We start from the raw sequence: 27,993 nt of genomic DNA, 5'->3' as shown, positions 1-27,993 counted from the left end.
GGCAGCGATGGCGGCGGCCGAGGTGGCGCGGCAGGTGAGAGCGGGCGCCGGGTGCTGCCGCTACAGGCCGGGCATGGCCGGGGCAGGGGGCAGGAGCGCCTGATATGGCCGGGACGGGTTCAGGGGGCGCCGGGCGGGGCGCGGACTGTAGAGGTACCGGTCTGGGGCCTCCCGCGGTCTCCGGGGATCGTTCCACGGCAGGATCCCCTGGGGTTCAGGGTTTGAGGGTCACTGCGAGGGAAGCCGGAGTTACCTCGGGGATGGGAATTCTGCGGTTCCCCTCGCTGGCTGTGGGGCAGCAACCCGACCTGGAGACCGTGGTCCTGCCCTGCCAGTCCCTCCGTTCCTGGGCCCCGCCGCGGCCGCGGAGGGACCCGCAGCGCAGCCCCAGGCTGGGCAGACTGCCCTACTGGGGAGGCCTAATCCTGCACTCTTACCCTGGGCTGGGGGCCCCTCGCCAGGCTAGGGTGCGGTAGTGGGTGAAGCATTCCTTGGCATCCCCCTCTTTCCAGGGATGCTCCTCTCCTCCCCAAAGAAACGCTCCTCCCGTGCTCGTTAGTGCGTGATGCGGCGAAGGTCGTCAGGAGCTGTGGGAGCCGGCGCCGAACATCGGTACCGCATCCCCTCGCTCTTTGTCCCTGAGGTCTCCCTGCAGTGTCGTGCCCGACTGTCCCTGGGCACACCTGTCACCGCCGATGCCCTTCTGCCTTCCCAGCATGGCGCAAAGCTCCGTGTGTCTGTGGAGAATTATCCAGAAGAGGAGCAGAGGGAGTTGGACCACCTTTGCATTTGTTAGAGAAAATACTAAGGAGGAATCGTCTGTAACACGCTTGCATGCAGAAGCGTTTTGTCTGTGTTTTGGTGGGCTTCCGACTTTTGTGTCCATGTGTTAGCACAGAAATAACACTTCAGAAGAATGCTTGCCATTTCATTTTCAAAGCAGTAGGTTTTAGCATGAACTCAGTCTTGTTGAACGGGTAGATGTAGCTGTTCCTTGCCAGTTTGTTATGTTATTTCCTCTTGGACATACCCATTGCCTTGTATGTGACTGCCAAGGTATGTAAAGTGACTCACTTGCTCCTCTGTCTTGTAAAGAATTTGAGTGTTAGGTTTTCCTAAGATAATGTACAGGAGTTTCAGACATCTGCTAGTGGCCTGGAATGAATTATGATACAGAACAGCCTCTCTTTGGAGGTAAAAGGAAAAGCTAGCTGTGAGACAGGCATGAAATTTGTGTGCTGCAAATTGAAAGTGTCTTTGTCCAGACAGGCAACTTATCAGTCCAGGTCTTGGGCATCCGGTCATAGCCGCGGTTCACGGAGCAATCAGCTATAACATCGGTGTGATGCAGAGGGCTGCTCTGTGTGTGGCGATGTGGTTAAACACGTGGGAGAGCTGGGGCTGAGTGTGTGGGGGAGCTGAGGTCACCATCCTGCCTCTGTCCCACAGAACCCTTGATTTAAACCTGTATTTACTGTGGAGATGGTCAGTCAGTTGTCCCCTCATGCCTGGGTGAGCGGAGTGGCCCTGTTACTGTCAAGCTGAGGCCCCTCTGCTGTCCTCTACTAGCATGGAGGGTGCAATATGTAAATGTTGACATTCACAGCGGTTGTGTCCACCTTGCTCCTCATGGCTGGAGAATGGATATAGAGGACTGGCTTGCCTGGCACTATTTCAGTTTCTGAAGTACAGGTCAGAGTAATCATCAAGACTGCTGATACAGATACATAGTTTTTAATGCTGGAGGAGACTTCTCCTGGGAATGTATCCAAACAGCATGGCATTTCTGCAGCCCTTTGGCAGGGTCATAGAGAAATGTAATCTTAAAAGCTGTCAGAATTTGAGTTTTCGGAAGCACTTGCCCGTTTGTGAATGCTGAGTGGCTGAATGATGCAATGTACCTGAAGAGGGTGGTCAATGGTCAGGACCTTTGGTGAGATGTTCCTTGCTTTCTGTGATGGCTGATTCACAATTCTCTCCCACTTTTCTGCTATTTTCTTCTATACATGTCCTGATGCTTTGTTATCAGCTGAGCAAGGAAAAGAAATACAAAGTCTATATCTACACTTTATATTCTTGCTTCACATTTATCTCATGGAGGATGTTTATACTGTCTGCTAAGTCATTCTGTCATTGCATAAGAGAATTACACACTTCTACAAGTGAGAAGTAATTGGTACAAGTGTTGCTCTAATTTACTCTTTAATCAGGGCCAAATGCAGTCAGGAGAAGTGGATGCCAGAACACTGAGGTCATGAGAAGCGATCTGATGTTGTTCTGATTTAAAGATTATGTGAAAAACTGTGGTGTGAAAACCTGATTTCAGCTTCTACCTTGCTTTGACATTTGACTTCTTGTGCAGGAGTTGTCTCAGGTATAACAGGTTAACCTCCTGGGTCTCAAAGTTAGGAGGTGGTAGGGGGCAGGGAAGTGGCTGCTGTGAGCATTGGCAGCAGTAGTGGAGCTCTGGGGCATTGCTTGGTTTGTTTTCATTTCATGCTGTTGTGTTTGTGGCTATTTGGAAATCCTCAGAAGGGATCTCTAAGGTGTTGTGGTTTGAAGTGATTCTCGTCTGGGGAGAGGTGGGGAGTTGTGTCAGAAGTACTAAATGTCAGCTGTCAGTATCCTAAACAAAAGCACTCTTTTCAGTTCAGTGTGGAAAAAGTATTGTCCTGAAGTCTTTGAGAGTGTTGTCATCTTGTGTAGGCCTTGTTTGGACACTGGGTTCCTTGGATTCAGAGATGTAGCATTCTTTATTTGCTGTGCTCTGCAGGAATATTGCCAAGTGTAGGCTTTTCCTTTGCCATGGTGTCCTTTTTCATTGTTCTGTTAGTCCAGGCCACCAGAAATTGCCATGAATACAGAGTGTTGAAATTTTCAATGAGCAGCACCATTGTGTTTCTTGGGGAGGATGCTTTACTTTGTCTCCACAAAGTGGTAATAACTTCCTGGGGCTCCAGACACATCAGGAGGTGACAGCACTGTACCTACATGTCCTGTAAAGCAGATCTGAGGACATCAGGAGGTGACAGCACTGTACCTACATGTCCTGTAAATCAGATCAAGGCAGAGACGCATGTTCAGCAAGATTGTTCTCTAATTGTTTCTTCATCCCAAGCACCCTGGAGTGGTTCAAACACCTGGAGTCTAAATCTCACCCATTTTATGTAAAGCAGTATTTCATGTGCAGTGCTTTCAGGCTGGAGGTAATTTATTTCAACTTTTTTGTATTTTCTATATACTTCTGATAGTTGTCTGTAAGAATTCGAGTAGGCAGTGGTGGTTTCTGTGTCACGGAGAAGCCCTGACAAAAGATGTGTAAATCCTCCAAAGACAGAGAAGAAACAAAATAACCTCTCCAAGTGGCTACTCCTTACTTGCAGTCTGTGACAGCTTTGCCTGGTGATGCAGCATGAGAGCATGTTGCTCTTTTTGTTCTTTTAATCTTGTTTGTGGCAAACACGCTTTGCTTCCTCCAGAGCAATGAGAGCCCGTTTTATCCGAGGGGCGTCGCTCTCTGTATATGGGGGGGAAAGGCATCTGGTGTGTTGGTGTGATGCCAGTGTTCACAATGGCTTCCTAGAGATCCTGTCTTTGTCTTCATTACAAGATGATGTTAACTTTAAAACAGAGAGTACGGAAGGACTCTTGGCCATCCAGCACTTACTGATGCTAGTGGAAAAAGCCTGCACACGGGCAATAGTTAAACCTTGCTTACCTTATTGGTACTTCTTCACACATTTTATATTTGACCTGAAAGATTGCTTTTGAAGGTAGATAATAGGAGATAGCTCTTGAACACTTTTTCAGCAAAAAGCTTATTAGCTTAACATATTCTCCTTTGGTTTGGAACAAGGTAGTCCAAATCTACATTTAATGTACAGATGGGATGACTAATCTCTGTGTTCCTATGTTTATGATGATGCTGTTTATATATAGCAGTGTTCTGATACAGAGACACCACTTGATGCATGAACACTGGTGACTTGCACTGGTTTTTGGTGGATCAAATAGAAGAAGTTTCTTTTCTCTTTACATGTTTGGTAATTGCTGACAGCTTTCTGATGTGTGTCAAAACTAGCCTGTCCTTAAAACATACTTCTCTTTTTTCCCCCACCAAATCAGATCTCTCAATGGCTTGGCTAAGCAGGCTTTGGATTTTTAGCCCGAGTAACACAGTATACCTTGTGGCAGAATACTTAACGTGAAGGCTCAGCTACTGTGACTGGAAATTGCATTTTGCAGTACTTGTTTCCTGGCCTGTAGCAGATGTGGTGTGGTTTAACTGAATTATAAAACCACAGGTGACTAGAAAAAGAGGCTACAGGAAATTACTTGGAGGTTGAATTCTGTGTGATGGTAAATGCCTCCTCTCAGCCCAGAGTGGTTTAACTTCTACCATTTATTTTATTCCATCTGTATCACACCTATATTTAGGGATGAGGAAAAGATTTGTTCTTAATGAGAGCCTACACTCCCACCCACGCTTCCTGGGGAGAGTAGTGTTCAAACAGTCTTCCAATGGTGCAGTTTTAAGGCTGAGTATTAAAAATATACTTGATATTTCTCCTTCCCCTGGAAGAGTCTGCCTGTGGTTCTCTCTTGCATCTTTGTGGACTCTGTCCATCCATCTGTTCTTCAGCAAGGCTGTGATGCTCTTGATGCAGATTAAACACTGCCATGAGTGCTGGGTTTTTGTTTTGATGAGAGCACTTTAGGAGAGTTGAGGTGTGTCATCACAAAATCTCCGTGCCTGACAGTCACCTTTTTACTTTAGCTGTTTGTGTGCATTATTGGTCCTCGGAGCTGCATCTTCAGAAGGTGAACACAGAATCTGCTGGGGAACTTGTGTGCCTTTCTGATGAACATGTTGTTTGGAGGCAAGGTGCTCAGGAATTAATAAAGCGCCATATTTGGTGAACATCTTGGCAGGAAGAGTCAGACTAATACACAAAATATGGCTAAGGGGAAACATATTTACACATCACAGGGTGGTAAATATGGTTAATGGCTGAAGTGCATTTGGAGCTTCGTGTCTGGAATAAAGAAAACACACCAGCAAAACAGTAACAAGGCAATTCATCATCATCTGACAGGCTACTGTAGTAAATACAATCCTTGGGGATATTTTCCTAACCTACAACACCAGTGTCATTAACAAAAGAGGGAAAACCAGTACGCCTGTCCCTATACAAAGGCTTTCAAGGTGTGTGAAAACATGATTTTGAAAAAGTAACTTGAAAATTACACCCTATAAACTATTGCCTTTTGCCTGCTAACTGATGATGTCTCTGAGGGACCAGAGGAGACTTTTCTGTATTTGACACTAAAATACATTGTTAAGAAAAACCTTTGCTCCAGAGAAATACCTTTTAAGGGGGTTGCAGAAGGGGAACTTTGTAGTCCACACAATGCCATAGGGTTAGCACCAATTCTTCATTTTGCATGTGCCATTTCTGGGGTTGAGACTCCACACTTAGTTTGTTACTGGCTGCTGTGGGGGTTTGGAAGACAGAGGCCTTTGCGTGCAACAGTCCTCGTGCAGCGGCCAAGTGAAAATGTCTGACCTCCCTCCAGAAGCTAATGGCTGTGGAGCAGAGCTGTCTGGATTTGTTTTGGAGTAGAGAGGAGCACACTGCCATGATGTACAGTGTATGTGCAAATCTGTGTTTGGACTGTGCAGTTGGTTGTAGTTTGGAAGTCTTAAGGCTTTATACAGATAGGTGTATTTTGCTTTTATACAGATAAGTGTATTTTGCTTGAAAATGACACAACTATTTGATTCTATTTCAGGGTGAAGGCTGTCGTACTGTCCCGCTTTCCGGACACGTAGGATTTGACAGTTTGCCTGACCAGCTGGTTAATAAGTCAGTTAATCATGGGTTTTGTTTCAACATCCTGTGTGTGGGTGAGTATTTCCAATTTGGGAAGTTCTGTTGCTGAAAAGGGCTTCTCTGCAGCTGGATGTAGCTTGTAGGTGATAGCGTTAAAAGCGTAGCTTAGATTTAAATTTCCCCAGTTGTTGTGTCTATTTTCAGTAACAAGATTTACTGGTGCCCATGGAAATCCCTGCTGAGGTTATGCATTTTCTACCAAGCAGTAAACCACAGAAATAAAATGCCTAAAATACCAGACTTTTATTGTGATCTTTATTTTCCTAGTGTGTTTGAATGTCATACTTTTAAAAGAGAATAGGTACTCATGCCAGACAAGTTTGTCCTGAGGTCCTGTTTAGATAGATATTGGATCATTATTATTATTTTGACAAAATACCAGTTATGCTTCTCTTAAATTGCTAAAAGCTATGTTTTTTTCTCCTCCCTTCTCTTCATACTTGAATTAAAATAGTGTCTGGCTAAGCCCTAGCTGGTCAGGCCATTACTCAAACTGCATGTGGTATGGATCTCAGCTGGGACCTGGCACCGTAGTAAGAATTTGTGTCTGTCCCTGCAGCATCTGCCTGTCTCACAAGTCTTCCCCAGGACTAGGATCCCAAATGATCCCTCATCAGAGGCAGTCTTAAGCAATAGAAGTGAAATCTTTCAGGGCTTTGGTACAGTAGTTTGGCAAGGTGAATAATGAAATTAATCATGAATAGGACAACTAGTTTGATTTACTGATGCCAGTGCTCTGCCCCTGGAAGCAGGACGTTATTGTGGGGCCATGGCTGTGTGGAGTAAGCTCTGTCTGCAGATGCTGCCAGCAGTGCCTGGCATGTAGTAGCTGAGAATACCTCCTGGGGATTCATCTTAGCTGGTGGTCAGCTCTTCACCTGCACGAAGATTGTTTGTCTCTTTCAGTGAGAGATCCGGCTCATGGTATGGACCTGATGGTTGCTCAGGAGAGGGTTAAGTCTGAGACAAGAATGGAGCTGAGCTCCTCTTAAATGGAGCTGAGAAGAAAACTTTCCCTGACAATGCTGTTCCCGTGAGATGATAAACTTTGCTGACAAGTGGAGGTCACTGTCAGGCTGAATGCCGAGGTGATTTCCACTGTATGTGAATGTGATATGACCTAGTGAAACTCTTATCTCAAAGACTGAAGTCTGAAATTTATTTCCTTTTGCATCTAGTGAGCTGCTGTGGTTTGTTGTTTTTGTTTTGGTTTTTTTTTTTCCCTACAAGTTATAGGTGTAGCAGTGGATGACTCCTGTGGCTCTATGTTCACTTTGATGTGTGGAGAGGAGCTGAATGCCTCTGCTTTCCTCTTTGCAGGACAGGAATGGAATGCATTAATAGCTTGTTGATCAGAATAACAAGGCCTCATCAAGATCAATGTGCATTAGATATTAATGTCAGTCTTTTATGAATAGCAGTAACACACCCATGGTCAGTCTTGGAATAAAGAAACTATAAAAAAATGTAATAAGCTTCATTAGAGAAAGATAGCAGATCTTGAGTTGAGGAGGTCAAGCTTTAAAATGTCTTTTAAGTGTTGTGTACTGCCTCTGTTAACTTGTAGTAATGAAGTTAAACTCTTAAACACCCTGGAGAAAGAAAAGAAAAAGTCCCAGAGTCCATCTGTCATTTATTCTGTTGGGTCTTACTTGTTTGCAGTGAAAAATTGAAACAATAGGGAACAAGTGAGTATTTGAGTCAACAGAACAACTAGGTGAACTGATCCCATAGTCAGGCCACTAAGCATGATAGAAAGGCACTTCTTTGACCCTCATTTTTCAGCTGTGTGTTGGTATCTGTTGGAGGAAAAATCCAGTGACACTTCTGCTTTGCACCATACTGGACCTGAGCCATGAATTCCTCCAGCTCCCAGTGGAGAAGTGAGGGAAAGCTTCAGAAATGACTCTCAGCAGCATGTCCAGAGTGGAACAATTTTTAGCTCTTGTCAAGATGAAAGCTGTCTCCCCTTTGAGACTAGAGCCAAAAATAGAATAAATGAGCAAACCTCTCCTAAGTTAGGAGTTGTGGATGGTTTCTCTGGTATTTTATTCCTCAGCACAACCATTTTCTTCCTGAAGTTTCTGTGATGAAATGTTAGTCGCCTCTTAGTTCATTGCAAAGGCTGCAGAAGTATTTAATAGCTGAGACTTTCTGTGCTGACTGTATTTCTCAGTGAGATGGGGGAAGAAAGAGAAATAATAGGCTGGCATTTTTAAATATAAACTTTCTCAAATTTGGCCAGAGTAGATTACAGTTGCATTAGACTAGTATCCCACTATAAGCAGGAGTTTTTCCCTTCCTCTCCTGGGATTTACAGGGGATTTGTTTTAACCAGCCTATTTAGTACAATAAGAAACTTTTTTTTTTTTTTTGGCAGAAGTACCTTTTTTTTGGCAGAAATACCAAGGGCTGTACCACAACTGCTTGAGGTCTCCAAACTGCTGCTTGGTGTGTGGGAGGTTCCATGGGTTGGGGAAAGGAGTGATGTGCACTGTTTTTTTCATGCAGAGCTGCCATCTGCTCTCCAGCAGGGAGATTTCTGTAGGGTGATGAGCTGTGGAGCCTGGAAGTTGCTTAGTGGTTAGTTTTGTGTTCAGTGGTGCAACCAACTGAGGAGAGAACAGGATTTCTCCAACCAAAAAGCCATTGATCTCCTCACTCCACTCCTTCCCCCTTGCTACTGGTCCCCTGGAGCAGACAGCAGCAGCTGGGAGCTGGGTAGTCCTCTGAGGTGCTTCAGCATCTTTTGTGAGCCCATGTTGCTCCTCTTGTCACCACAGCCCAGCTTCTGCTTTATGATGGGTGAATTTGCAGCATCTCTGTATGCCTGTCAGATGAAAAGAACTATTTTTTTCCTCTCTCCATGAGAGATGGCCTTATCAAGCTGAGCTGCCTCAGGGCTTGTCTCACAAACCTGCTACATTTGATTAGCTCCCATTTCTTCACATGAAAGGGCTGTGCATGGTTATATGTTTTCTTTAAGATTGAATTATTTGGTATCTGGAGCCATGGTTGTTAATCTTGTGAAGGACAGGTGTTACTTTCTTGTGAAAGGGCGCGGCTGTGAAAGCTGCTCCATGCCTTTGAACAGGGAAATACTCCAAAGGCTCCTCTGTCCTCCCAGAGTGAACTGAGGATGGTATGGCTGGGGCCTCTTAAATCCTGAGTGGTGTGGAGAAGGAGGCCAGCGAGCAGTTGTTTGTTGTTTCACTTAATATGTACTAGGGAAAAGCAAATAACATCCCTAGGCACAAAAAAGGAGTTACAGTTTTTGTGGTGTGCCACAATTCAGCTTACTGCTGCAGGTTGCTTAGGATGCCAACGTTTCTGTGGAAGGAAGAAGCTATGAGGTGTATTAGCACAAAGATACTCATTTTGGTTTGGGAAGCTGGGAGCTTCCCAAAGAACCATTTGCTGTGGGTACAGCTTCTTTTGTTCCTCCACCTTAGCTGCTGGCCAGCATCAGGTATGGTAGCACGTCAGCTCTGCCTCTCACTTCACCTCCATCTCACCCAGAATGGCTGGTGTTGAGTAGCCTTCTTGTTGCTTCCCTGCACAGCATGGCATGTTGCTTTGCAGTACTGAGGGCTGGATCACTGGCTCCTTGCAGCACTGGTGCTTGCTGACTTTTGGCATGGGTTGTGCCTGAGTGACATCCTGCCCAGGTGATACGGGGAGGGCAGTCTGGTTCTAGAGCAGAGGATCTCTGTGGAGCAGCTGAAGGGAGGAGAGTGGTGCTTGTCCCAGCTGTTTTTGGAAGTGGTGTCACTGCTCTGAAAGTGAGGGATTTGATGAACTGTTTCTGTAGAGTGCTGAAGATGCCATGTGCTTGTGCAGTTGGAGCAGAAGCCTGTCTCGGGAGACCAAGAGGCAGTGCAGGGATCTCAGCATGGTACCTCTAGTCTGGCACTGTGCTGGATGCTAGGAATGGGTGATGCCTTGTGGGCACTGGTGTAGGATTGCTGCATGTCCAGAGCCTGGTGTGGTATCTCTTGCCATTTTCTTTGTTTGACATCTCTGAAAATTGTGAGACTTTACAACAAAAAACTATCCCATGATGAAAGGCACAACACTACAGCTTTTCAGTAGCTGTCAGAGCTTCCTGGTGCAGAACTCTGACGGTAAAGGTCACCCTCCCTGCTCTGTCCTCCCCACAGTGCTTTGTCAGCCCTGCTTCAGGAGAGCAGGCCACTGCCGAGGTGCATAATCCTTAGTATGGGTTTGGAGGTCAAATCACATGTGTGCCTATAAGCCTGACATCAGGAAATAATCTCCCTGCCAAGGACGTCTCTCACTCAGTTTGCATACACCGCTGCTTTTCCGCAGTAATTCTGCCTTCTGTAATCCCCATTCATTGCTTCTGCTTTTTGGAGAAGATTCCAGTGCTGTTGGCTGGAACAAGCACAGACTACTTGTCCTTTTCATCAGACCATCTGTTCCATCTGGACTTCTGTCCTTACAAGAAGCAGTTGGCACCATTTACATCTTCCAGCCAGCAGAAAGTTGCTTCTGTGTGAGGCAGGAGCTCCCAGGAGATTCAGAAATACTCCCTTCTGTTGTTTTGCCCTTCAAAGTAGCATTGCTCTCTAGCCCTGGTCCTATTTGACACAGCAAAGCACTTCAAAGCATCTTCAGTGTTTTACCATCTCATGTCACTCTGTCAGTATTAATGTAATTTCTTTTAGATGAGACAGTCTTTCCTGGCTCCATCCTCCTCTTCCTTGGCAGGCTCCAGTGCCATGCTCTGTCAGTGGGATTCTGCAGTGCAGGGACAGGTGTATCTGCTGGCCCAATGTCACTTCTGGTGCACAGACTTGACGTTTGAGATGCTGTGTTGGTGGGTGGGTGTTTTGTGTTTTAAACACAAAGTTGTAGGTATTTGGAAGAGCAACTCCCACCTATGGAAGAATGCCTTACCAGTTCAGATCTCCTTCCAAAAGGAAAACCTCATTGTATGAATTCAAAGTTGTCTTTTCCAGCCCTGTGTTGCTGGCATGAGATGGAGTATAAAAGCATGTTCTGCCTTAAAAAAATTGCCTGCATCTCTTCTACACTTCTCCTGGCCTCTCTGACAGTTAAAGTCACTCCTGCTGGAAACAACACATTAGATTGATTTAAAGTAGGCAATAATTAACAGGTTCAGGATGTGTTTAAACAATAGTCTTGGCCTCACATGAACACCTTTTTCCCTAAAGAAGGAGGGCAGCAGGAACAAGAGGTGGCTTACATAGTGTTTTGTCTGCCTGGAAGCCAGGGTGATTTACACACAATCTTGTGTATCCGCTGTAGAGAGCAGCTCCCTGCCCTGGTCACCACTGCTGCTCCCCTGTCACCCTGTCCCACAGCCCTGAGGGTCGGGGCACAGGCTACTGGATCTGACACAGGAGAAGGTTTTGCAGGATAGCATGTGGGCAATGCTCCTGCACCCCAGCATTGATGAACTCTGCTGTCCTGAGACACCCTATCAGGCATCCTGGCATTTGCAGGCAAGCAGCCAACTCCCTGCTGTGTCCCACCCATCCCTTGGCAGGGGCTCTGGAAATGCTGCAGCCTTCTCAGACTATTTAGGTTTTTGTCCTTTTTTTATGCTGCTGTTTTCCTGGAATCCCTGAGAAAGGCTTGGTGGGTCTTGCAGGATGTCTGCTGTTAACTCTCAAAATCCCCATCCAAACCGTGGCAGTGCTCTGGTCTGCTGTGCTGTGTGCGCCTGCTCCGTGTTTGGGTCAAGTGATACCCCAGAAGCTGAGACTATGAGATTTCAAGTCTGTGAAGGGCTTGCTGTGATCAGTCATGAGTCTTCCGGATGGTTCAGCTCATTCTTCCAGTGACAGAGATAACCTTGTGCTTTGCTGAGTCTTCTTCCCTTCCTTGTGCTGGTGCACTCCTGTTGGTGGGGTTGTGGATGTGGCTGATGCATTAACATAGCACAAGGGACTGCAGCAACATCAGCTCCTTGTGCTGATTCCCTTCAGATTGCAAACAAGATTGGTGTGAAGAGCAACTGGACTTGTGGCTGATGTGGCCATAGCTGTATCAATCAGTGCCAGACTACAAACTCTTAGCTGGCTCCTGGTCAGCTCTGCAGTTCATTGACTTTCAAACGTTAATGAGTCTTGCTGTCTCTGGAAAGATATTTGATGTATGAAACTGGCAGTTGGAGACCACTCAGCTCCCAGAGCGGTGGAGGTTTGCCCTGCCTGTCATGTACTTCAGCCTTGAGTGAGAGAAGTCCCTTCTAGGGGCCAGGACTGAGGAATTTGCCTGTTTGCAGGGGTAAGGCTCAGAGATTTGGACTGAGATGATGGGGAGGAGTTTCCCCTCGTTGAATTGGTCATTTCATGCAAGTTTGGATCTGTTGCAGAGCTCTAAGCCTAGAAAAATAAGAAGCTCTTTTGAGCAGAGTAGAAAAATGATGAAGTTGTCTTGTTTGGGAGCTGAGGGTTCAAGGCTGCTTCAGCCAGAGACAGTCTCCCTGTGATCTCACAGCAGGCTGGAGGACAATTCTGCATAGTGGGTGGGGTTCATCTGGATCCTGAAATTTCAGCAAAAGCCATCTGGGCAGCCCAGAAATTGCCATTTCTCCAAAACACAACAGCCCTCACAGGGCAGCAAACTGGACTGCTTATGGGTTTAGCACGAAGTTAGGTCCTTTGAGCTTGGAAAGCTGTCTCTGAGTGTGAAGGGAGGCTGCCCTGTAGAAAGAGTGCACAGAGGGATTTGTTTCATTCTTTCTGGGATGTATCTAAAATGAATTTGAGACTGATCTCTGGGATTTGTCTCTTCTTTCCAGACAAGGAAGTAGTTCCCTGATGATAGATAGAATCCAAATAGCAGTTCACTGCTCTGGTACTTTTGGAAGCAGATATTGTATAGCTTGTGCATCCCCTAAGACATGGAAACCAGGTATTACAGAAAATGTCCCCTCCCAGTCTAGAAGGCTGATCCTCCAACTCAGTCTCTTGGGGCACAAGAAACCAGCTGCAAAACTTGCTGTAGGACTGGGACCAACTTTCAGTGTTTCCACATGGAAGGAGGCTATTTCAGTGGCTGCCTGTTAGAGACATATTGATCTGCAGTATCTTTTTTTTTTTTTTTTGGAAATGGCAGTGAGCCCCATTCTCCCTCCCACTTTTTAATGAAAACAGCATCTTCTGTAGTGTAGCTGTGGGTTTATGCAGACTCTGAACAATGCTTTCCCCTTTGCCTTTTCACCTCTTTCTTTTCATCTCTATTTTCTAACAAGATTAATGGCCATTAGACTGTGAAATGTAATTTGCCCAGAATACAGACCTTCCATTGTACATGGCTTTCTGCTTGCCAGATGATCCCTTTGGAGCATGACATCTGCTTTCATCTGCTACAATTTCACCCCTGTTAATGTTTGGAAGCTGAAAGGCCAAGGCGTATTAATATTCAACAGAACATTTCAACTCTCTTTTTCTCTAGGGGAAACTGGCCTTGGTAAGTCCACCCTCATGGACACACTTTTCAACACCAAGTTTGAAGGTGACCCAGCATCTCACTCACAGCCCGGGGTCCAGCTGAAATCCAATACCTACGACCTGCAGGAGAGCAACGTCAACCTCAAACTCACTATTGTGAGCACAGTGGGCTTTGGGGATCAGATCAACAAAGAGGACAGGTGAGTGAGAGGGGAGAGAGTCTGTATCATGACCTGGTTTTCTCATGCAGGGTCTTTCTCTGTGCCCTAGTTTGGCCAGACTGCACTGTAAACATTTCCTCCTTCCTTCTCATGGGTTCTTGTCATCTCTTTGGCATGGGATGGGCGGAAGAGAAGACAGAGGCTGTGGTGTATCAGCATTGCTCCGGCTATCAAAGCAGCTTTGCTTATGCCCTCAGAGCAGTATCTGCCCTACTGGCAGCCTTCTGCCCAAATTCTTTTGGTGGGAAGAGTAGAGAGCATCTGTGCTTGTTTATTTGTGCTGTGCTGACCATGAGCTGCTGACCAAACCACTAGCATGGTTTAGCAACTGCTTGGCTTGACAGCTACTTCATGTTGCCAGAGAAAGCATGATACATGTGCAGTGAGATACCCTCACATCCCAGCATAGCTGAAGCAGGTGGTAAAGGGGTGTGCAGCTTCATCAAACCATCTCCAAGGTGCATCTTCACAGAGGTATTGCAGATGGGATTTGCTTTGTTGTGGGTCTGCTAGATACTCTTTTCAGTTTTAAGATGCACTGATGTCTTCACTCTGTGAGTCTGACAGGCTCTGGACTTCAGATGACCTTGCAAAGGAGTCACAGGGATTTTCTGCCCCAGAGCACTAGACAGAGATAGTGCAAAATGGAAATGTTTTCCACCTGGGAGAGCAGTAAGCCATTCACTCTCTGAGTGCAAGCAAGGATTACATACTGCTGCAAATGAGTCTGCGTTGTCCTTTTAAAAGTCTCTCATCCTCACACTTCAGAGTAGGAGAGTCCACTTTCCCTAGAGAAGATGCTGTGTCTCACGTCCTCTGCTTCGTCTCCAGTACTGTGGTTTGTTGGACAGGCTGCTAGAGCCTGATGTAGGACAACATCTCCTTGTCAGTAGTGCAACTTTAAAATTTCATACATGTGGGGAGGAAGGGAGGTGGAGAGGATTGGTCTTGAGAAGTGAAATCTAACAAGCAGTTTGTTTTGTAAATGCAAGCAAAGTAGCACTGTCTTTACCTCTCTGACTGTGAGATGTGTTTTTTTCCTTTCAACAAAGCTATAAGCCCATTGTTGAGTTCATTGATGCTCAATTTGAAGCCTACTTGCAAGAAGAGCTGAAGATAAAGAGGGTCTTGCACAACTACCATGACACACGAATCCATGCATGCTTGTACTTCATTGCTCCGACAGGCCACTCACTGAAGTCCCTGGACTTGGTAACAATGAAAAAGCTTGACAGCAAGGTAGGCACATTTAACTCTTACTGGGCAGGTTCACCATGTCTGTGACTGAAAGGCTGCTGGTTTCCCAGAGCATACCTCTCCACCTTGAATGGCCCTTACACTAGTGGAACTGACTTGGTTGGCAGATAAAAGTACTCAATAAATCTGCAGTATTTAAGCTGTATTGCAGACTTGCAAAAACTCTGTGGAGCAAAGCTGAGGACTTCTTATTGCTCTTTCTTTCTAGGTGAACATCATTCCCATCATTGCCAAATCTGATGCCATTTCCAAGAGTGAGCTGACCAAATTTAAAATCAAAATCACAAGTGAACTGGTCAGTAATGGGGTCCAGATCTACCAGTTCCCAACAGATGATGAATCGGTGGCAGAGATAAATGGGACAATGAATGTAAGTGACAGACTGTCTTTTAACCCCTTGCTTGTCCTAGTACCTCTGTGTTGAGGGACATACAGGAAATCAGTCAGATGGTGAGGCCTGGCTGTGCAAGGCCAAGGACCATTTTGGGTTGTGTTAATCAGATGGGTATTACCTGTCTGGTGTGAGGGGTGGGCTGTCCACAGACATGCACCTCTCTGCTCCTTGGCCTGCGCTTTTCACACCAAATAGTTTTGCCCTTGCCCAGCGTTTCCTGCAAAGCCCTGCCTCCTCTTGCTTGTGGTCATCCTTGCAGCAGAGGCACTTCACCTGGCTGTCTCTGGGACTTCCGTCTGCACTGAGTTGCTGGTTTATTGTCAGTCAAGTTACTTGTCTAGGTCCTTGGTCTGGTTTGGCTTTTGGCTCTGGTGACATTAGTCAGAATGGTTAGACAGGGGGGTACAATGAAGCTGGTTAGGGCAGCAGCTTCCCTTGAGCTGCATCCAAGTGCTGATGTGAGATACAAAACATGAGGGTGGGACCCACAGGGCTGTCCATCCTAGTGGTATTTCTCTTCCCTAACCATCTGCTTTCGATCCCTTTCAGAGTATGTCAAAAGAGAGACAATGTGTACAGTGCTTCATTTCCCCCCGATACTTTCTCAGCTTCTAACCCTATTCAAGGATGTAACTAATTTCTGTCCCATACATCACCTTATGCCGCCCCACCAGTGAACTTCCAGGATCCTGTGGAAAGGCATTACACAGCTTAACCAGCAAACCATGAAAAACAACACACAACTCGGGTCAAACATGTCTCAAGGTGCCTGCAGGTGCTCATTCTGGCTCTGGTGTTCCCAGAGCTGTCTGTGGCTCCCTGAAGCCATCCCTTGGTCCCTTTGGCAATGCATCCTGACCACATTCCTATTTTCCAGAAGGCTTTTCACAGAAATCAAATAGGAGAAGTTGTTTGCTTAACTCCTGTTGATGAAGTACAAGTATAGCTGTTGTACTTTTGTGTCGTGTCTTGATCTAGTATTAATAGTTGTAGAGAGTTGTGGAGAGGCTTGAAAAAAACCACGAAGTTTGTCCCAGTGTAAGGAGCTGTCAGTGGTGGTTTCCTGGTCAGAGTAGTTTTGTGGTGGCATCTTTCTCAGTCCTTGGTGCTCTGTTGGTATACGACTATAGTGAGTCTGGAGAACAAAGATGCAACACCACTCTATCCTTAAGGAACCAGAGGTCTGATGACAAAAGGAGGAATCCTCTCCTCTTAGGGGCAGGGGGGTGGAGGTAAACTTCTGCTTGTCTTTCCTTTCATCCATTTATGTATCTTCTGGGAGGGAATTGCTGTTTCGAGTCATAGGCCTTCAGGGTTGTGTCAGTTGCTGCACAGAGAGATCAGCTCTTTAAATCCTATATTAAACTGATATAAATCATAATTACCAGTTTTATGGGGACTAAGCAAGCCAGAATCTGAATCTGTGTTTTGGGTTTTTTTTCTTTTTTTTTTTTTTTTTAATTACAGAGAAAAGTAAAACTGGTCTTTTGGTTATTTAATGTTTTGTAACCTGCATTAGTTGTCTTTTGCATGAGAAGTGAAAATTAGGCTTTCAAATACGCAAACTCACTACTTCATATGCATTTTACTTTATTATATTCACTTGTGTTGCATGCATTAGGAATTTTTTTCCAGAGTATTTTGCATTTCGAATTTGCTTACTAAATAAAGAAAATATTACCTGATCCAGCAGGAATTGATTAAGTGAAGGATTTAAAATCTGTGCTGTCATGATCAGAAACAAAAGCATTTAACCATGAACAAAGGCATCAAGTGGGGTATGTAGAAAATAATCAGATTAAACAGATCTTCAGAAGAAGAATCCTGATTTTCCTTGAAACAGTTGCTGTGGTCTTTTTAAGAATCCCAGCAAACATATATTTAAAAGTTCAGAGAAGACAGTGTTCAGAATTCATGTGGTCTCTTCCCATCTGGATTTTATTCTTAAATCAAGTAAGAAAACCAAGCTCTTTTATTTTTTCAGCTCCCTATTGGCTCTTCCATTTTAAATTAATTAGTCCAATTACTGATGAAAATATTCTCTCTGCACCTGCTAGTTAAATGAAACCACATGAAGCCACGTGAGCTGTTCCACATGGTGGGAGCTGGAACTTCCTTGCTGATAGAAATCACCAGCACTTTCTCCTTGGCAAAGACAGCTACCAAACAGTTGCTACAGTGCAAGAAGTGACTTTGATACTGAGAGTAACCAGGCCCATGGACAGTCAAGGTTCAGGTTGTACCCGTGTGGCCACAGTACAGTGTTTGTGCCACTGTCTCAAGTTTCTCCTGTCTCTTGCTTCATTCCTGGAAATCCTCTTCACTCTCACAGAGACCTGGATATGAAGCAAGCAAAAAGCATTAACAGCTGTGAGAGAAGCTGCCCATGGGATGCTTCTCATGGACAGTTTGACAAGCTAACAGGGAAGTCTGGAAGCTCTCACCCAGAAGTGGCAGGATGAGAAAAGGAGAGAAGTGGGCAGCTCTAGTGGGCTGTGGAGGAGAGTGTCACATGTGAGGAACACATTGCCAGGGTGCAATGTGGCAGTGTGCTCTTGGAGGGGGAGTGGCTGGCCCTGAAACATCAGGTGCTACAGAACTGTGACAGCTTTTCCTCTGGAAATAGCGCTGTGTAGAGCTGCAGGGGAGGCTGTCACCTTTGTGGAGTTGAGTACCTGGGGAGTTTCAGAGTTTCCATCACTTGGACACAGGTACAGACCAGTTCCAGTGCATCCCATTGTGAGGAGCCAAACCTGCAGCAGGTGAAAAGCCCACCTGGTGCTGGCAGTAGCCAGCATGTCCCTGTGGTGTGACATGCTCTGGATCCTTACATAGTAGCTGAAGGTGAAAAACTTTACTTTGAGGGTGACAGAGCATTGGAACAGGCTGCCTGTAGAGGTTGTGGAGTCGCCTTCTGTGGAGACTTTCAAAACCTGCCTGGATGTGTTCCTGTGCAACCTGATCTAGGGCTTTAGCAGGGCAGTTGGCCTAGATGATATCCAGAGGTCCCTTCTGACCCCTGCCATTCTGTGATCTTCTGGCATGTGGTCCTTGCTCAGCCCTGGGGTCTCTGCTAGTCCTCCATTGGTCTACCTGACACAATAGGACACCATGGGACATGCAAGGCCTCTTTACAGACAGTGGAGAGGCAGTGGACCTGATCTAGAGGGACCACTGATGATTCTTCTTGACCCCACGTGCAGAAGTGCTTGTAGATAGTGCTGCTGCTTCTGTGTGGTCTGTCTTGAAGGCAGAAAAGAAAAACCCTACAGCTTGTAGAAATGAGTTGGCAAATTATCCCTTGGAAAGCTCTTGAAGGGAATTTCCCTTGTGTTGCAGTATGGAGGATGTCCGGTTGAGACAGCTTTGTTTCCTTCTCCTCCAGTTTTTGTATCCACTACCCTTTGCAATTAGACAGCCTTCTGCTGAAAGTCAGGTTCCCTCAACTGAGAAGACAGACCACTTGCCTTTTTCTACTTGGCCTCTCCTGCAGGGGCCTCACCCTGTGCAGAGCAGGCACAGCTCCGCTGGCCTGTGTCCCTGCAGGCACTGACACCTCAGAGGGATTGCAAAGGTAACTCGGCATGGAGAGGGATGCAGAAGGCCCCAGTGCACAGAGTCTCTGAATGGCCCCATCAGACTGACCACCAGCCCCAGTTACTCTGCACATTTCCCATGTGAGGGCTGGGAGGCCAAGGAACAGGAGCTGAAGCACCCATCTTTGTGAGGGTTCACAGGCAGTGTTTGCTGTATTTGCTGTTTGACTCTATGAGCCACACTGAAAGCAGAAGACATCATCTCTGAAATCTCTTGCTTGTACCAGCTGTCATGAACTTGTTCAAGTTCACAGGTAACCTGTGCTATTAAAACTTCACTACCAGCTCTTGAGAGAAATCCAGGGTCACTAATCTTACATATAATTGACTCCTGGGGCCCTTTCAATTGCACACTTTAAAAGCTCTAGCTAAGAAATGTCACTGCACAAAACTCAGCAGAAGGGGGTGGGTGCAGGGAGTTGGCAACTTTATTTTTAAGTGCTGAAACCTTGCACTTGACTTCTTTGCAGCTTGACAGAATGCAGTCTAGTTCCCAGGAGTGAGTGGAGGTGGGGAGAAATCTCAGGTATTGCACAACAGATAAATGCAGCAAGCTATGATAGCAGTGTCTGGGGGGTTTGCTTGGCTGCCTGAGTTTGAGGAAAAGGGAGTGTAAGATGAGACCTTCTAAGCCTACATAAGTGTCAAGCCTGCACTGGGTAAGTCTTTTAGTTCCTCTGCAGAAGACAAAAAGTATGTGACTGGGGTTTATTTCTGAGATTTTGAAAAGCAAATGCTTCTTGTTCTTAGTCTGCCTTCAGGCACTTGTAGCAATGGTACTCTGTGGAATGTGAGTCTCAGCTTGAAGAGTCCCTTCCAACCCAAACTATTGTATGAGTCTATGATTTGGGAGAGGGGTGCTGAGGGTCAGCTCCAATGCATCCACAGGAAGCTTGAGGCCCTGTGGAGTGTTAGCACAGGGCGGGCTCAGCACAGCCACAGGGAATGCAGGGTCCTTCCCAACTCAGTCTGGGACAGACCTCAGGGCACATGTGGATGTGGAGGCTGACCTGGTGCAGGGACATGTTCAACCCTTCCTCACCAGGGCTGAAGCAAGCCGGGAGGAAGGAGCTGTTACTCTGGTGCTGAAGGAGGGTCTCAGTCTCATAATCCAACAGAAGTTGTCTCATGCTCCAGTGTGAGCTGAGGGAGTGGGGAGGGCATAAAATCAAGAAGGCTCCAAGACCTCTTTTATTGCTTCTGTGCTTGTGCAGATGTTCTCCTCAGCCACGGCAAGCCCCTGGGACAGCACTGCAGTCAGAGCCGCGCAGCACGTTGTTCAAGCTGTCATTCTGATGCTAGTCTTGCACTGGCTCATCTCACCTGAGACCTTGTGGCTGGGAGGATCAGCCAGGTAGAGGATACCGAGTGGTAGCACTAACAAGGTTTCTGAAAAGGACCCTCCCTTCTCCCTGCTTGTTTTGGGCTAGTGGCCAGTGACTAGACTCCCCGAGATTAGCGTGTGCATAATGACTGTCTTGCTTGGTGGCTGTGCTAATCTCTGTGTGCTGGCGAGTCAGCCAGAGCTCAGAGGAACTAATCTGGGTCTCCTTAAATGTGTTCCAGGCCCACTTGCCATTTGCAGTGATCGGGAGCACAGAGGAGCTGAAAATAGGAAACAAAATGATGAAAGCTCGTCAGTACCCCTGGGGCACAGTGCAGGGTGAGTTGAGCCCTGGGATTTTGATGGCATGAATGGTGGTGACGCTTCTGCTAGGAAGGAGGGAGCTCTCATAAGAAGAGCAAGGGTCCCTTGGACTTTCAACATCTCACTGGAATGATTCTTTTATTAAATCCTTGCATCAGGCCTATAGTGACAGTTTCTCTGCACAGAAGGACTGTTAAATATGTTGGAGAACTGGACAGGTGGGGAATGTGAGAAGAGACCTTTGTTTCTTCCCCCATCCTACTTCTTATCATGTCTTCTGACAGTGGAGAATGAAGCTCACTGTGACTTTGTGAAGCTGAGGGAGATGCTGATCCGTGTGAACATGGAAGACCTGCGTGAGCAGACCCATACACGCCACTATGAGCTGTACCGGCGATGTAAACTGGAAGAGATGGGTTTCAAGGACACCGATCCAGACAGCAAGCCCTTCAGGTGGGACCATGGACAAGACAGGAGAGTTTGAGACAGGCATTGCTGGGTGTGCTCTGTGTGTGTGTGTTGTGTATGTGTGTATCCTTGAGAGAGCATGTAAAGAACCAATGCAGCAAGAAAATCTGCCAGGTCAGATAAATCCAGACTTCAGCAAAGGTGCTGGCTGAGTGAAAGAAGGTGAAAATACAGATAATGTGTGCAGGATTGGCTGTGGCAAACTGCAAGTACAGGAGTAGAAATGTCTCTGCTGCAGAGATACAGCAGTGTTCCTCTGAACCTGTGTTTGCTGCCAGCCGGTCTCTTCCAATTGCCCAGCGTTCAACATACAGTAAAGGACAACAGCCTACAGACCCCAGAAATGGTTGGATAAGAAAGACCTTGGGCCTGTGTGGGTGGGTGAGTAGCAAATATGCTGTGGGCAAGCAATATTTATGGTGAGGATCTGATTTCAGCAGCTCATGAGAAGCACAGTATGTCTCAAGTCATGTCGCTGGATTTTCCTTCTTTTTAGCTTACAAGAAACTTATGAAGCCAAAAGAAATGAGTTTCTGGGGGAACTGCAGAAAAAGGAAGAGGCAATGAGGCAAATGTTTGTCCAGAGGGTCAAGGAAAAGGAAGCAGAGCTGAAAGAGGCTGAAAAAGAGGTGAATTCTGCAGTACTTGTATCTTCGTGGTTGTGAGTGATAGATTCAATCCAAGTAGATGGCTGCTGCCAAAGCACTTTTGGCAGAGTGTGGTTTAGGATATTCTTATCAAGAAGTCTAAAGTTTAACATGGGCTCAGGGGGACATTAAGGTGTTCATCCTGTAGGACAGAACTAGGTAACAGTGCTTGTAGTGTACAACTTACTGCACCATGAAAATGCCATAGTCCTGATACAATGGAGAGTTGCAGCGTGGCAAAATTGTGTAAGAGAAACAGCCCCTGATAGAAGCTTCTAATATAAAAAATAGACCCATACAACTTCCTTAGCATTGTGAAAAATCCATTAATTTACCGACCTTTAAAGAGAAATAATGTGGAGACCTCTGGAAATGGATTCATTTTTCGTGATTATGCTGTCCTGATTCTCTACTGTTAGTCTGTACAATGGTGCATCACTAGAACTATCCCTGGTTTCTAAACTGTTGTGGAAGGAGACTTCTTTGCTCTTTGCCTACACAGTGTCAGCTTGGGCCTAGATGTAGAGATCAACAGAGACTTGCAGGCTCAGATCTTACAGGATCCTTTCTTCTTCTTTTCCTGAGAACAGAGAACCTGGCAGTGTTGGATTCTGCTCACCTTTCTCCTTTCCCTCTAGCTGCATGAAAAGTTTGATCGCCTGAAGAAGTTACATCAGGATGAAAAAAAGAAGCTAGAGGATAAGAAGAAGTGTCTGGATGATGAAGTAAATGCATTTAAACAAAGGAAGACAGCAGCTGAATTGGTCCAGTCTCAAGCTCAGCAAGCTGGAGGATCGCAAACTCTTAAAAGAGATAAGGAAAGGAAAAAGTAAGTTGCTAACCCAGTGGTGTTTGCTTTTTCGTAATTGTTCTTCTTTACTATTTTTCTGGGTGTTCACATCTTTCTCTAGCCAGTCCTTACGAGAGGAAGGTTTGTAGCCAGATTTCATCCTTAGCAAGGCTGAGCAGTAGCTGGAAGCATTTTACCTTCAGCTGTCATTCTGAAGAGCAGGGAGCAGTGTTAATCTCCCTTATTGCTTGCTGTCAGCATGGGAAAGGATAAATTTGGGTTTATTCCCCAAGATTCCCTGCTTCTCCCTTGGTCTGTCAGTGCTTGTAATGAAGCAGAACAATATTGGCTGCCAAGGCTAGGGTATGGGTAGCAGGGATGTCCTGCTCCCTGCAGAGAGAAGCATGTCTTGTCTCAGGATAACATTTGTTTAGGCTGGGAAAAAGCTTACACTGTGGAAATTATTCAGGGAGACTAATAGTCTGAATTCTGGAACCTGCAAAATGTCAGGCTGCAAAATGAGGAGACAGACCTTAGGCCCTTGTTAGTGCTAGTACTCTTCTCCAGCCTTAAATCAGCTTTTTGCCCTCTACACAAACAGTGAGAGGTATTGCATGGCTTTATCATGAGTTTCCCTTGCCAGGGACTGGTGTGACATGATCGGCCCCCTGATGGGGGTCCTGTGATCCGGGCAGTCTGCAGTGCTCATGCCAGGCTCCTAACGCTCTGCAGTTGCTCAAAAGCAACCAGCTGTACAGCTGAAAGAGTCCTGGGTCACTTAGCAATGAGCAGTTCCTTTTCTTCTCACTGTGGTATGCTCCTCAGAACGGACAGCTGTGCCACCTTAGCATGTGTACAAAGAGCAGTGCACAGGTAGAAAGGGGCCTGGTTTCTATACTGGGCATAATCCACTCTCTGCATACCACTGGGACAAATCCAGAGTAAATCTGGCCTGTGCTATGCAGTCTTAAGTACATGGAGAAGTGTTGTTAGTATGAACAACATGGCACGTGCCCAAAGAGGTGGCAGGACTGTTCATCAGGAAAAATAGCCCTTGACTGTTAAACTTGAAATCAAATGAGATAGGAGAAGAAAAAAAAAAACAAAACAATAACCAGGAGACCCTGGTGCAGTCGTCTTAGTTTTCAGCTGCAGCTGCATCAATGTCAACATTCTTCTGAAATGAGCAATTAATGCTGCACTTTTTATCCATTCCTTTTTTCCACTGCATATTTTGATTTGCTCTTTTGAATTACCTTCTGGGGTTTTTAATAGCTTTTCATACCAAGGAGCCTGAGACTGACTGAGGACAGACTTCTCTCCCCAGCCTGGACTGTGTGAGAAACACACAACTGATTTCTTTCATGCTTAGAGCCCTCACATATGTGCACTGAGGACTGCAGACTTCAGCCCTGAGATCAGTCAAGGTCAGGAATGCAGAAAAGGAAGACAACATGCCCTATAGTATGAGGAGTAAGTCATTGTGGCCCAAGTCACATTCTTGTTCCTAGAAGTAGTTCTGATCTCAGAAAAGCTCCTTGACTCCAAGCGCTTTCACGTGGAAAAACAGTGGTACTGTCCTTGTCAGTTAAGGACAGAAAGGCACAGGAAACTCCATGAGACAGATAGATCAGTCCTTGAGTAAAGTTTGGGAAAACAGCTGTATTGGAAATGGTTCTGGTTTCTTTACTCTGTATATTCTCCTCTAACTGTCCTTAATAATTCATTTCAGTATTAAGATCATAAATACCTAACAATCCATAAATTTCACAAGCTGTAGCTTAGTTTTATCTTGTTCACTAGCAGCTGGCAGTACACTAGCCTTTTTCTTTCACAGGTGACTCTTTTAAACCCAAGCTCTGTAAGTTGCACTAATTATGACTCAATTTCTTTTTCTGTTGTTGTTACATCATTATCATTATTAGCTCTTACGTGTATGCTGTTTTACAGTTAGCTGCTGTTTGGCTGCATGGTGCATGAAGCACATTGTCCTGGTAAGCGTCATTCACTAATCTGGACCTCACAGTGGGATTGGTTACAGTTCCTAAAAAAGCAGGCACTGTTCAAGCCCAGAAGCCTATAAGTATTTTATCTCTGTCTTCCTCTGCTTTCACCCTTACTATTCATGCTCCACCAGTCTCTCTCTACACATGCAGATGTAGAAAAAGAGTGCAGTGAAGTTTGTCCTTAAAGATTCTGCAAAGTAAAACGCAGAGAGACTGTATTAGGACATGAAACATGGAAAATAAGGATTAGGTCCTCTTTTAAACCTTACAGTACTTTATTGGCTCAGTTTTCTTTATTCCCTTAGAAATAAATTATATATTCTTTAATCACATAAGTCATGTTGATTCTATGACAACAATTTCCATGGAGATGTGGTGCTGATGATAGAACCCAGCTAGCTGTGAAAATGTCTTTCCCCTTCTTCCCTCCCACCCCTCCAAGGTACAGTGTTAACTTGTGGTTACAGACCAGGTGATGTAGATGCAAGACTACTTTGTATCCCCTTTTTCACATACTAACAGATAGTAAAATCTACCAAATCTAGAGCTTTCCTTTGTCCCAGAGCACCAGAGAATCACTAAACTTTGTATGTGTATAAGTGTGTGTGTATGTATGTGTATATGAGGGGGCACTAAAGAAGCTACTGCCAAGTAACCAAACTAATACTCACCTAATAGTTGAATATCCAAAGTCACAATAGACAATTGGCTGAGCATTTAGTAGATAAGGAAGGTTCTCAGGATAGACTGAGAGACTTAATGAGATTTTTAACAGTCAGTTGGGTCACCCATGGATGGATGTTCAGTTATAGCAGACAGCCACAAACCCACACTTCTGGGAGTCCTGCCAAGTGTGCCCACAGCTAGGGTAAGGCTAGAGGTAGAAGAGGGCTGTATTCAGATATGTCCAGAAAGCATGCCAGAGCCTTTACCCCTGAATAAAGCCAGCATCCGAGTTTCCAAGGAGTTTTGCCAAGGCACTGAGTGTTCCCACTGAGCAGAGCCCTGTTAGGGGTGTTATGCTGTGAGTCTGCTCTGCTCCAGTTGCTGGGACTCTGTCCAGAGTGTCTGTGTGAGCAGGGATGTAAGGTGGCCATATAGTCATGGGCAGGCTTGTGGGACAGGTAAGGTTGCATGAAAGGGTTAACAAATCTGGCCCTAAGCAAGTGTGTGCAGTTCGAAGTGCCAGCATCTACTGTGAAATGAAGGCTCATGGAAACAAAGATGTGTGAGAAATGCACCTGCCTGGCAGGAGAGCAGTGTCCTCATTAGGGTTATTAGCTAAATTACTAATGACAGTGGTTTACTTATAGCTAGGGTGAGTGTGTTTAATTGAGCCTTTTTAATTTGTTGTTGATTCTCTGGTGAGAGGAAAAAAGAAAGCTCCCACAGGAATGTCTTGCTTCTTGACACAGCAGCATGATGTCCAAGGCAAGAGTGACATCCCAGGCTGAGGTGCACAGGTCCCTCAGAGAAGGGACCTGTTGGAACAGCACCATTTAACTGTAAAACACCCTAAAAGCTCAGCCTCGTGTCCACCCTCCCTGCAGAGAAAGCTGGAATTTACATTCTCTCCAGGATACAGTCCAAACTAACTTACAGCCTGTCCTTAAATAGGGAAAAGCTGATTCCAGGATTCCTTCTCTCTTGGCTCCACCAAGGGAAATGGAAAAGCAAGTAAACATAACATTGTCAGTGAGAGGCATTTGAATTTAATTTCAATGAGACATTCCACTTAACAGAAGAGCTTCAGAAGGGTCTTGCACTGACTTGAGCTTGTGGTTGTCTTGAGCAGCCCGGTTGAATGAACGTCTCTGCTGCCAGTGGTAACTGTACAACAATGAAATGAACAATTCCCTGCTTATCAGGCTCAAAGAATAACAGTGTTCATTTTGGTGCTAAGTACGAAGGCACAGCTAAAGTGTGGTTAGAGTGAACATTACTGATTTCTGTTGGCTTTGGATTGCTTTTGACAGTCCTCAGAACTGTCCACTGTTGTGTTCTGGGCTTTGAATCCAATGAAGTTCTTTGTTCCCACTATACAAATGCAGACAGTGCCTTTTTCAATGGGCATTTGTCTTTGCTAAATTAAATATGTATATATGGTACTTTCCCAGAATTCAGAAAAACACTCTCCATATTGATCCATAAAGTATTGCAGGGCTCCACTGTTTTGCAGGGACACAAACAAGTCACAGTTGATGAGTCCTGTAGCCTGCAAAACTGTGAGAGGATTGTTTTAGAAGAGAAGTTTGATTCATCCCACTGCTGAGTGTGTGTGCGTGTATGCATGTGTGCGTCTGCATAGAGCATGTTTTGTAATCAAATTAAACCTTACTAACACTTAGCACATTTCTTTATGTGTGTGTGTTAGGAAACATTTATATTCTTATTTTGGGGTTTTTTTTTGTTGTTTGTTTGTTTTTGTCATTAATCCATAAAACCATTAATCTGCCTTTTTCTTTCATTTTCAGTTCAGGTTTCCTGTAGAACCTTTCCCTTCACTCCAGAAGCGAATGCCCCACATTCAGTTAACATGCAGCTATGCCATTGTGCTTGTTTGCTCACCTTTACCCCTTGCTCCCTTCCTGCGCTCACCATTTTGTCTTAAGCAAGAGTCCACACCCTTGGCTGTTATGGGCTATGGTTGCTCTTGTGAAGAACTCAGCAATAGCCTACATGGAAGTGGCAAGAGATGCTCATTGCTGATTCCTCTTTCCCTTTGGGCAGTAGCAGGCTGCCAAGCCCTCACAAGGCACCCACAGGGTCCCCTCTTCTCAGCTGCGCAGCTTTTAGTCTCCCTCCACTCTGTGCAAGGGCTGCTTGGTGGTGTGCAATTAGCCCCTGTGGTGGGACCACTGTGAATGCAACCTGATGCTGCCATGGGGTGGGATGTGCTGTCTCAAGAGACTGGCTGCCCTCTCCCCTTTTTCATTTGCTCTATCTAACCCCTCATTACTCCCCTGTGCTGCTGTATGCAACTCAAATAATTCTAAAGGACATTTTGTAAAACCTCCTCACAGGCGTGGGCCTGAGTCCCAATCTCTAGTCCCCAGGTCTGGGGGATTCTCAAACTTGGATCCACGGTTTGCAACTAAGTGTTCTCTGAATGCTGCAGGGGTCACGAAGGATCTCTTGCCTTGTCTCCTTCTCAGTGCGCTGGCCTGGATGCACATCCTGGATCCAATCTCAGGGAAAGCTGGTCACCGTGCTGTACATATCAGTGTTTGTGAAGAAAGATCGTGATGTTTCTTTGACTTTTTCTCAGTGATTCCAACAATGTCTGGTTTTAATGCAAAAAGTACTGCCTTTATTTTCCCTATTTGGCATCTGTTTAGCAGATGCTGGCAGATTGCTTCCCATATTTTCTATTCAGCAAAAGCCTTGTTTCACTGCATGATTTGCACTGAGGAGGATGTTTTCTTCACTGGGGCCAGGAGTTCACTCTGCCCAAGTGCAACTGTGGTTTGCCTGCAGGTGTCTTCTCTGTGTATTGCTGGATGAGTTTTGTTTTTAAATAAAGACTTCATCAGACAGTGAATTCTGGTTAACATTTACTTCTTTTGTTTTTTGTTTTCTTTGCCCTTCTTTTACAGTAACCCATGGCTCTGTACTGAGTAATTATCC

At 45.6% G+C, this 27,993-nt stretch overlaps 1 protein-coding gene across 2 annotated transcripts; it reads left to right on the top strand.

Moving 5' to 3' along the window:
• The first annotated feature begins 7 nt into the window (after positions 1 to 7).
• On the top strand, positions 8 to 27,993 carry SEPTIN6 (septin 6). 2 transcript variants are annotated; one of them, XM_054388646.1, is made up of 11 exons: positions 8 to 34; positions 577 to 579; positions 5,794 to 5,908; positions 13,344 to 13,539; positions 14,613 to 14,799; positions 15,026 to 15,187; positions 20,374 to 20,470; positions 20,740 to 20,908; positions 21,420 to 21,552; positions 22,209 to 22,399; positions 27,963 to 27,993. In XM_054388646.1, exons 1-11 carry the CDS (start codon positions 8 to 10, stop codon positions 27,985 to 27,987), a joined length of 1,305 nt encoding a protein of 434 aa, XP_054244621.1. In that variant the 3' UTR covers positions 27,988 to 27,993. The 2 variants fall into 2 exon arrangements, with proteins under 2 accessions (XP_054244621.1, XP_054244620.1); XM_054388645.1 differs by lacking the exon at positions 577 to 579.

The sequence above is a fragment of the Indicator indicator genome, chromosome 17, assembly GCF_027791375.1.
Source record: "Indicator indicator isolate 239-I01 chromosome 17, UM_Iind_1.1, whole genome shotgun sequence".
NCBI lineage: Eukaryota > Metazoa > Chordata > Aves > Piciformes > Indicatoridae > Indicator > Indicator indicator.
Note: the sequence above shows the minus strand (reverse complement) of the source record. Positions and strands in the feature narration are given on the sequence as shown.